General features: G+C 53.8%; 4 protein-coding genes across 4 annotated transcripts; all 4 read right to left on the reverse strand.

The window, feature by feature from the left end:
* Positions 1-242: 242 nt before the first annotated feature.
* On the reverse strand, positions 243-812 carry AYO21_00857 (hypothetical protein; the record flags this gene model as incomplete). The annotated part of the gene is made up of 1 exon (XM_022650844.1): positions 243-812. One exon carries the CDS (start codon positions 810-812, stop codon positions 243-245), a length of 570 nt encoding a protein of 189 aa, XP_022516847.1.
* Positions 813-1434: 622 nt separating this feature from the next.
* AYO21_00858 (hypothetical protein) lies at positions 1435-3042 on the reverse strand (the record flags this gene model as incomplete). The annotated part of the gene is made up of 2 exons (XM_022650845.1): positions 1435-2551; positions 2612-3042. The coding sequence occupies 2 exons, from the start codon at positions 3040-3042 to the stop codon at positions 1435-1437; spliced, it is 1548 nt and encodes a 515-aa protein (XP_022516848.1).
* A 1697-nt stretch (positions 3043-4739) lies between these two features.
* Positions 4740-7394, reverse strand: AYO21_00859 (hypothetical protein; the record flags this gene model as incomplete). The annotated part of the gene is made up of 2 exons (XM_022650846.1): positions 4740-7164; positions 7225-7394. The coding sequence occupies 2 exons, from the start codon at positions 7392-7394 to the stop codon at positions 4740-4742; spliced, it is 2595 nt and encodes an 864-aa protein (XP_022516849.1).
* Positions 7395-8624: 1230 nt separating this feature from the next.
* AYO21_00860 (hypothetical protein) lies at positions 8625-10150 on the reverse strand (the record flags this gene model as incomplete). The annotated part of the gene is made up of 6 exons (XM_022650847.1): positions 8625-8828; positions 8908-9473; positions 9538-9738; positions 9809-9848; positions 9910-9935; positions 10003-10150. 6 exons carry the CDS (start codon positions 10148-10150, stop codon positions 8625-8627), a joined length of 1185 nt encoding a protein of 394 aa, XP_022516850.1.
* Between the last annotated feature and the right edge of the window lie 555 nt (positions 10151-10705).

Below are 10705 nucleotides of genomic sequence, written 5' to 3' on the forward strand. Positions count from 1 at the left end.
AGGTTTCATTTTGTACTATGCATGCTTTTCACCTAAATCCAATAGGGTTCCGGACGAGTTGTGTTGCCACAAACATGGTATTATCCAACCCCGAAAACAAAGCAATGCCCATCAGTGGTTCTTGGCTCTTTAAGCAAAAGATGGAATCGACCACGGGTTCCGACCGCCTCGATGCTGACAAGAGAGGTCTGCGCTGCTCATGGTTTGCGTTCAAAGCCGCCAAACTCTTGTCGGACATCCCATTAAACACCCATGTGGAGTTTCCTGTGCTCGGCGATTGAACAGTAAACGTGTACCATCTGCACAATTACGACGACAACAATGAGTGTTTTGACGCTGAAAACCACACATTTCTCCGGAAAGCGTGTCCAGGACCCTTCGGCAGTTGAAAGCGGCATGACATGGTAGTAAATCTGCATGCCGACAGCCTGAGTGAAGAAGAAGATGTAGAAGCCCGTCGTCGAATGTTTGAATAACCAGGCTGAGACGTAACGGGATCCGAATTGAGCGAGAAGGGCGAGGCCTCCGGCAGCTACGATCTGGACACAAAGGAACAGAAGCACAATTTGGCCGAGGACGGTTTTCTGGGTTCGTGTCTGGGTGCATGGGCATCGGGCCCTAGCATGTTCCACAGTCGCAACTCCAGTTGACAACGTGTCTCGTCCATCCCTGGCAACACTTGCAGCGACGTTCTCAACATCAGTCTCCCTTGCCTGGGTGCGACCGCAGGCTCTGGTGGCTTCCTGAGGTTCGTGAGAGGATGACAATGTGCTCGACGCGTTCGTCGAGGAGTCAGCGTGTGAAGATGACATATTGCCGAATGTGCTGATAGTAAATGTAAAGTAAATCAGAGTAATGTGATGCGACCGAAGACAATATCGAGTGCATATCAAAGGGAAAGGATCTAGATGGGAGAAGACGAAGAAGAACCTTTGAACTGATGGGAGCGCGACGGGGCAAGCTCGACCAGGACAATACCGACCTTTCTGATCCAGCAAGTCATTGGAGCTGATAACATCACTGGGTAGATGAAGGAAGGCACTGTCGAGAAGGGCAAGGAAAGGATGGGACAAAGACTCACACCGTCAAGGCCAGTTCTCGTTGTATTTGTAACTCATCCTGTGACCAATGTATGCTCTAAGCTTGGGTATCATAATGCTGCCCATGTTCCCGGCAGTGATCTTTTTTGCAGAACTCCGTCCTCATTCCTGATTAAACGCCTGGCTCAACCAATCCAGTGGCAGCTGTAATTCCGTGAAACCGTGCTCGTGCGTAGATCTGGGCCTCTGTTTTGTAGGACCGATCTCGAACCAAGCTCTCATCTCCATCGCCATGGTCTTTTGTATGTGGGGGGTCTCACATGGTCGTATCTAGTAAAATTCGTCTTCAATCTTCAAGTCATGGTGTTTTTTTCGTGTCCAGTACATTTCTGGCTCATGCAGCCGCCTTGGACCGCCAAAATCTCCACGGCCCACTGAACCAAGGCCCTCTTTTATCCCAGTTCCAGTCACCCGAGGCCGCGGATTTCAAATCGTCCACGTTCAAATAGTCCACTCCTTCTTTGACCATTGTCCGCCAGAGATAATTTCTCATTCCTCTCGGCCAACTGGGTACGCTCCAGTACCTGACCTTGAGCCCACGAGCGTGAGCCCCAGCAATCTGCTTCCGCATCATTTCGAGTTGACGGCGAGAAAGATTGCCACGCCAGGGCCAGCCAACAGCGGCGTTGAACGATACAGAGGCGTAGTACGAGTTGGCTTGGGAGTAGACTGCAGGGTCGGTAGGCGCGGCACCGGACCGGCCTTGGCCCTGATTTTGATCCCACCGCCTGTCAAGCTCACCACCCTGCGTATCCATGGGTGCCTCGGCAGCATCATTGAGGTCAGTCAGCTTTCCCATCAAGTCGAGGGGTGCGTCAAAGAACATATCACGATATGTCTGGTTGGACACCACCTCGTCCCAGGGCGCATTTCCCGTGACCACCACGGTGACGGGCCCTTCGACCACGCCGGAGCCGTTGAAGTAACTGAGGAGTCTCCGCTCTCGGAGAGGTTGGAGCTGTGCAGAGACATGTGGCCAGATCCTGTGACCCTCATTTTTGAAGTCGATCAGGAGGACCAGGGTCTGAGAGGGCCTGGTGTCGAAGACACCATTTCGAGGGTTGTCCAGCGAGGGATGGAAATGTGTATGAGGGTTTTGTTGATCTAGAATCTTCACCAACGGGTTGATGTACAAACTGCGGAGCGTCCGCTCCGGTGTCAGAGACGCTGTGGAATGTCCGACATACAAGTCTTGATCATAGAGCCACACATCCGCCTCCACGCCTGTACAACCAGCTTCAAGGGCCGAGAACAAGGGTTCTTTGCGCCAGTAATCATTGTGCGAGTGGCAGGCTACTGGATGGACGTCGGCAGAAAAATCGGTGGGCCAATGGCCCAGCTCACTAGAGGTGTGCTGGGAGGGATTCCAGCCGTCGAATTCGTCGTCTGCGTCGTCGGGGAAGAAGGATAGAACGAGGCCGCAAGCGAGTGCAATGAACTCAAGAATTCCTCTGTCCTCAATGTTAGCAGACGGCGCTTGTCACAAACAATAGTCACCGCGTGGTTCTTACAACAACATCAGTGTCAGGGCCAGGAGGCGTAGCACTCTCCTGAGCGGTGTGGTCGGGATGGATTTGTGTAATGACCCTCTTTCAACAACGTGCCCTTTATGCACCACCGTACGACCCCCACCAAACAATTGGTTCAACACCGGTAGGGTCTCTGTCCAGCGCCATCTGGAAGAGACACTGGAGTTGCGGTGATCGAAAGAAGACGGGGTCTCAAGGCAGGTGACGGTGGGCCCCTTCAGGACATCGGGGCTGACGGAGGCGGTGGCGGAATCTGAGAAAGAACCATCTTCGAGATTGGGGCACGTTATAAAGGTCTGTTCCTGCGTCAAAAAAGGTACACGCTCGGCATAGTGAAAGGATGATTCGTCGGTGAATGAGGAATTTGTGTCATGGCGGAAGGGCCGGATGGCAGAGGGCGAATGTTGAGGCATTCCTGGGTGCGCTGATTGCTTAGAAGCCTCGGAGCGCAGGTTGCAAGGCTCTGGGACGCCAAAAAAGCGGTGGGTTTGGGATACACAGAAGTTTGGTTTGCGTGATTGGGGGGAAGTGGGAGGGTTGTGGAGGGTCAAACGGGCGACACAATGCAGGCCACTGGTTTCGGTTCACGACCCGCTCTGCTAGATTCGACGGATAACCGACAACCCAAAAAGATGGACGCGGTGTTACTTTTTATTTTTGGGGGGTTCCTGTTATTGCATGATGGGCAGGACGTTTGCTGAGCTGTACCGAGTCCTGGTGAAAAAAAAATGGTTGACGAGTGGTGACTGGTGAGGAGGGGAAACGGCTTTATCGATAGGTGGGCAGTTCTGGGGGTTGGCTAGGGACCGAGGATGAGGCTAGTGATAGCTGAGGGTGGGGTGGGAAGATGTGGTGATAACTGTGCACTGTGGGAGCAGCGCAGCACTGGTGGCACTCTCAAAAAGAATGAAGAGAGAGTGGAAAAGAGCTTGGACAGACTCTCGTAGTAGAAGAAGTCATCGAAGGAAAAGAACAAAGCAGAGGCTCAAAGTCTTTGACAATCAGGAATGCAGCATGTTTTTAATTAACCACCTTGACCACCCACGACAATAACCACTGGGCATCTTTGTTTGGTGCTGGTGATAATGTTGCCGGTGGTGGCCACCAAAAGGATAAGGCGAGACTAGACCTCGATGGCACTGGTGGCACGAGACGGATGCAATTCATCATGACAAACGTACTAATAGGCTCAACGATCAAGACCCAGCTTCATACCTAGCGAGCTAGGTCGCTCTCAAGAGGGTACCGAGTTTGGCACTCATGCGCTCTAAACGTACAGACTAGGCGGGTGGACTAGGCGGGTGTGCTAGGTAAACCAGGTGCCAGCCGCACCACGAGCCTGTCTTCTCGCAACAGAGGCACAGTCTCGGTCCTCCTCCATCTCTCTCTCCCACTATCTTTCTCTACCCACATGGGTTTCGCTCGCTCTCCCAATTGGATGAGTTCTTGCGAGCCTGTTTCTGCTTCGGTTGCGTTTGATATCTTGTTGTCTTCTTCCTTTTCCTCTATCGAGTCTGGACTAAAAGAAATCCACATTCACCACCGTCCGTCACCGCCAAAGTAGAACCCCCGTCGAGAAATCATTCAGATACTTTCTGACCTCGATCGACTGCAAATCCGTTGCTCATCGGCCAATCCCTCCAGCCCGTGTCGTTATATCGAAGCTCCTGCCAAGCTGCCGGTGATTGTCCTCACCCACCACCACATCCATCACCAACACCTCATCCTCTGCTTCTTCCAGACACTGTTCCCTCCTATCACCGTTGCGCTCGTCGCCACACCTCCTCTAGTTCGTCTGCCTCTCGATTTTGGTTGATAGATGTGGTCGATTATGTTCCGTGTTCCCTCTGTGGAGACCCTTCCGAGCCACTGAACCCATGGCTCCGTTGGCACAACATTCCCGATTCAATTCTCACCTCGTGATTACGGCGTCTTCCGGACATGAAGTCCTTACAAACCATAATTGGCCCCAGCGCGCATCTGGCGCACTAGGATTTCTCAGGTGGGCCAAACCCCCACTCACACGCCAGTTCGAGATCAAGAGCCTTGCAGTTCCATCAGCCTGACGCTTGACGCCTGGCTGCTGACCAGTGACACCCCAGGTTTATCTTTAGAGCCCGGGTGACCGCCATGCCGGCTGTTCGTTTCCATTGAGCCTCGTATATCCTGAAGTCGGCACAACCTCCTTCACGTCCGGGTCTGACGCGGCCTCCTCGTTGAGAGGCTGCAGTTCGGTCGTCTCGCTCGCCATCCGCTTCATCTTCTCCTCACCAATGCCGCTGGCCATGTGACGCTGCTGCCCGAGGAACGGTGAGGTTGGGATCGCAAGCCCACCACTGCCGCTAACGCTGTTAGCACCATGACTGACATAAGCGCGCAAATCGCTGCGCCTGTTACCCACACGTGCGAGCCATTCATTTGTCGGTGCCAACTTGTCGCACTCTCCAGTATATTGTATTTCCCCCAACATGCGACCGGACGACAAATGAAAAAGATAATGTCGCACCCGTGCTGGAAGTCCTCGTCCAGACAAAACAGACACCAAAGCCGCCAAAAGGACCGCGAGCAACAGTGCCAGAGCCAGGAATGCTGGGATGGCAAATCGCCAGCGATAGCGAATCCGTCGCTGATAGACAGTCACAGGAATGACGGCGTGGTCACTGTCCGCGCTGCTCGTCCCATCCTCGCTCCGCTTCTGGAGGTTGACAGGCAGCTGATCGTCCGAGTTCCAGCTGCGCGTGCCCACCAGCATGTTCGCAGCGATATCCGTCCACACCAGGTTGGGGATCTTGGCCATGGTCGCTGCCGACCCCGAAAGATCTCGCCACCGCGCATACATGGCCATGTTGGTGTCTCCGGTATAGTCTGCCCAGCCGCCACTGTTGTATTGGTACACTCCCGACAAGGCATCCGATGGTCCATCTGATCCAGGCAGATTTTCATATCCCGACACGGTCGACAACAGACCTTTACCACCGTAGCCTGGTAGGTACAATTGAGGTGCCCGGATTGTGGACAAATTGACCGAGTGCTCCAGTTCTGGTGAAATCAGGCCCCACAGTTGAGGAACATCGCTCATTTCGTATCCTGGCGATTCGATGCCCCAGAGAGGCATCGACTCCTTGTCCGGATACGACTTATCGCTGACGTTGACGATGGACAGAGCCTTGAGGGTATTTCCAGTCTCTTTCGTCGCGTTGTACCGGAAACGGACTTGTTTGATGCTCGCTTTCGTTGCCGTGGCACAGCTGTACACCTTTTGTGTCCACCATGTTTCAGGCTCCTGCACAAGGGTTATTGTGCCATCACGACGCTTGGCAGCGCCAAAAACCATGCCGCACTCGACGTGAATGTTGGTGAGATTGGCGAGGTCGGCACCTCCCGCCCCTGAGCAGAGTAACGAGATGTCGCTATAGTTTAATCCAGTGAGCCCGAAGGGGTTGGAGTAGTTGGCGCCTGGCGCGTCGGCCAAGCTGTAATTGGACAAGTAGGCTTCCGGGTCCAGCAAGGACATCCAAGTACTGCTGATATAGATTCCATTGAGCTTCGCTCCCATGGTCTGATATGTCGTGACTGGAAATCTGTCCCCGACTTTGGATTTGAGGTAAGAGAAGGCGCCGGGACTCGGCCTCGTCAGGTTCATGACCAGCATGGTATATGCGTTGACCATCCACGCGGCCTTGTATGCTCGACCGTGCAGGTTCGGATCGATCTGCGAGTTTGTCACGTTGACGTAGGGCCACTCCTGGACGAGGTTCGTGAAGCCCCCGTCGTCGACGAGGGAGATGTTGATCAGGTCGCTGGTGGCGATGCCGCTGTAGGGGATGCGGAACTCGACCGAGACGTTTGTGTCGACGCAGGCCGACTCGGGCTGCAGCCAGAGCAGGTCTTCGGTCCATTCGGCGCCGAGCTGGACGCCCACGGGGACGGTGTGGTTGCGGAAGCCCACTCCCCCCGTGACCGTGTCGACGACCAGCCCTTCGACCGGCTCAATGGCGTTGTCCAGGACCATGTTGGACAGGTAGCGGAACGCGTCCACAATGTACTTGCGGCCGCGGGAGACCCCGTCTTGATACATGTACGAATAGTACCGCGACTCAATGTCAAAGAAGCTCGAAACCGACCGGGGCTGCTGATCGAGACCGCTTTGGTAGAGCTCGGCGAGCTCCTTGGGGATTCGCGTGTCGTAGTCGTCATTTGTGATATTGGCTTCCATGTAGGTGTCGTTGCCGCCGTAGGTGATGAGGGTCGTGGTGCCGGGACACTGCACGGGGAGAAAGGCTCCACAGATCCGGCTGAACCCAACTTGGCTGCGTGGAGGCGTCCCATATCCCATGGGACTGGTGTCTGGGACGTACGAGAAGGCCACGGGTTGGGGAGACGCCGCAGGCACGATGTCATCGTAGAGCCCCAACGGTGTGACGACCGCAGCTACCGTCACCAACCCGAGAGCCAGTGGCCGCAGCCAAGTGAGGAACTTGATTTTGCTGTCCACCCCTCGAGTTGCGGCAGCGTCTGTCCGGAGGATCGTTGGCCTGGTCGTACCATCAGTCGAAGATTGTGACCAATCAAGGAAACCAAACATGTGTGCTTACCACAAGGAACTCAGTAGACTGCGCTCAACCACCGACCAGGTCACCGCTGTATGTTCGTTTTTGAGAAGGCCGACCAATACGACAATAAGGGCATTTGGAAACAAGAATTGAAGAATAAAAACTGCTGCGGCAATAATACCAGACACATAACCGATAGTGAGGGAGACCATGGTGGACGACTGTGTCGATCGCGCTCAGATGTCGCGCACCACACGTTCAAGAACGAGTGTTGGAACCCTCGTCGCCTTCAGAGCGCAGTTGCAGGTTTCCCACAATACCTAGTTCTCCATGGCAGAAATATACTCTCCGCAAAGCGAAAAGCACGGTATGGCATGCGGCGCCATGACACAAGAGAGGAAGCGAAGTCAAAAGAAATCAGTCCACCCACCATCTGGCCCAGATCAGCGAACGGGGTATGTCTGTGCCGTTGATCATAAAGACAAGTCAACCTGCTGCATTGGTCTCTGGGCGGCTCTTCTGGGCAGCATGGGGACAATAGCCTTCTATCCATGTAATACGCGAGATACGAATGACCTCGTGTGACGGCCTGTTGCAGGAACTAGAGAGTCATTGGGTTGGAAGGCAGCAGGGTGATCGATGTTAGCGTATAAATTTGAGAGTGTCTGGTACTGCTACTCGTAGGGACGAGTACCCAGGCCCAGGCGGTTTGTACCTTGGCACCTTGGGCCAGGGACGGGTCGAGAACACCGTGTACCCATACAGGGCAATCGCAAAAGGCGCAGGTACACAGACGGCCAACGACAGGCTGGCTTCTTGAGTAGATCACCATTTGGGGGCCAAAGATGGCAAAGTTTGTTCAGGAACCAGCGACGTGATCTGGTGCAATGATAACGGGGTATACCTAGTCGCGTGCTTCGCGCCGGCTTGGAACAAGAGCTTCAAGTGCGGGTTCAGCCACCAGCCAAGCCATTTAGGGTGGTCGACACAGGAAAGTGCCTAAGGGGAAGGGTTTCGGCAAGCGACAGACAGCTAGAGAACTATACAAATATAAAGAAGCCCTTTCGAAGCAGGGTTGTGGGGAAGTGGGAGTGACGGGGGGGATGCTGAATCGTTGGGAGGCCAGGAGGCACAAGACTGAAACACGAATGTTGCCAAGACTTGAACAGGCCAATAAGATTCCGGTCCCGCTCAACCTCATCCGGTCCTTGTATTTCTTTGAATACAACGACTATTTCTGGTGCATTGAAGACTACAAAGTACTCAGAAGAAAGGGGTACAGTAACCGTGAGGGACTATTCTGCTATCAGTCGGGAAGTGGAAACGACCGTTCTGTTGACCACACAACATTGCGATTTCGCACGAACTAACACCATGGTTTTTCATCCGGGCTTCTCCTTGGAGAGAGCGAATAGACATCAGTGCAGCCTTCCTGGATAGGCTCACAATGGCCCATTAGGATGGATCAAGACCTTGGTATATCCGTCAACCCTCTTGTCAAACTTGTCGTATGCCACCTCTGCCTCGTCGATGGCAATCTCATGACTGACAACGAAAGAGGGCTTCGCTTTTCCCGTGATGATGAGGTCGCGTAAATAGCGATTGTACTGCTTGACATTACACTGGCCAGTAGCCAGAGAAAGACCCTAGCAGTCATGGTCAGCACCTGTGTGGTCTGTCCTGTCGGGCTTTGTAAGGACCATTGCGCTGCATCTGTGAACTCACCTTTTCAAACAACTTGCCAAAACTCATGCTGATCATGCCCTTGCCACTTGCTTCATCAGGCGCGCCTGGGTCTGTGGGCACATAAAGACCTGGAATGCCCAGTCCACCGCATGGCCTAGTTGCCCGGATCATGTTCTCCAGCACAATGTTGGGCTGCTCCTTCTTCCCACCAGTATCAACGGCCTGGTACCCGACGGCGTCCACCGCTCGATCCACCATCCCGCCGTTCTTCTCGAGGATTTGATCCACCGCGTCACCCTTGCTGAAGTCAATGGGTATACACCCAATCTTCTCCGCTGCTCCCAACCGTTCAGGAACTCTATCAATCACAAAGACACGGCTTGCACCTCTAAGTTGAGCCGAGTATGCCGCCATTAAACCGACAGGGCCCGCACCCCAGACGGCGATGCTCTCTCCAGGCTTGAACCCGCTGAGAGAAACACCGTGCCATCCCGTCGGGAAGATGTCGGCTAGAAGGATGAAGTCCTGCTCATGCTCGGTCCCAGGGGGCAATTTCAAAGCATTGAAATCTGCATAGGGAATGCGGATATATTGGGCTTGCCCACCTTTGATCTTTCGTTAGATGGGGAACCAGAATTGGCGTGCAAAGTCAAAGTCACAGCTTCTCACCTCTGTAAGGGCCCATGGCCACATAGCCGTAAGCGCCGCCCGCGAAGCCAGGGTTGACACCAGTGCAGAAGGCTGTCTTTCCTTCCTCACAGTTACGGCATCGTCCATCGGCAACGTTGAAGGGCATCACAACTCGGTCGCCTTTCTTCAGCAGAGTAACCCCAGAGCCGACTTCGTCCACAATTCCCATGTTCTCGTGCCCTGTGAGTCGTGGATTGTTAGCTGAAGGTGACGGTGGAGGTATCACGTCCCCTTGTAAGTAGTGACACACCAAATGTGATACCAGGCTGGGCACCGGTACGTCCTTCATACTATCTCCACGTCAGCAGCGAATATCTCCGAGTACATTGCTTTTGCGCGTCGTTCTCTTACCATGTGCAAGTCGGACCCGCAGATGGCTGTTTAAATTTCCATACAATTAGTCACATCCACAAGCTCCTGAGAATATGTTCTGGAGAGACTTACCGGCAGTGGTCACCTTGACAATAACATCATCAGGGTGCTCGATCGTAGGCTTCGGAACATCCTCCACCTTGACCTTGAAGGCACCTTGGTAGTTGACCGCCTTCATGGTTCCACCTGAACCACCAACTCGAACTTCGGTTGCCGACATGCTGGCGTACTATTGGATGGTCAGCTGTCCTATATAGATATCCGGCAGCGTGATTGGGCGTCACAGGAAGTAGTAAGGCTAGTCCAGGATGGGATTGGAGGAATCGTCAGATGTGAGAAAGAAGGAGAAGAAAAGGAAACAAACGTGGTTCCAGGGCTCGCGGTTCGCCAGAGATATATAGGGCCCGCGGTGGAAAACCACCCACGGTAAATCACCTATCGCTGCATGATCATCATCATGCTCGTGGCGATGCTCAGTTTTGGGCAATCTTGGACGCAATCTCTGTCCACGAGGAAAAGCGGAGGTTCCGGTCATCCAACAGCTCGGATTGTTGTCTGATTCGAATGAGATGTCATGGTTGGCTTTGCTCGCTCAGCCTGGGCTGACCCTACTGGATGTCTGCCACCCTGTCCCATCTCCTCATCCACATTTGCGGGGTACGGGAGTTACATCACCTTGTCATCTTGCGCTCGGCTCGCTCTAGGATTGATGGATCGAAAGCACGACACGAGGGGGTTCCCAGGCCACGTCTCCTATCATCATAGATATCCAACG

The sequence above is a fragment of the Fonsecaea monophora genome (assembly GCF_001642475.1).
Source record: "Fonsecaea monophora strain CBS 269.37 chromosome Unknown Scaff3, whole genome shotgun sequence".
Taxonomy (NCBI): domain Eukaryota; kingdom Fungi; phylum Ascomycota; class Eurotiomycetes; order Chaetothyriales; family Herpotrichiellaceae; genus Fonsecaea; species Fonsecaea monophora.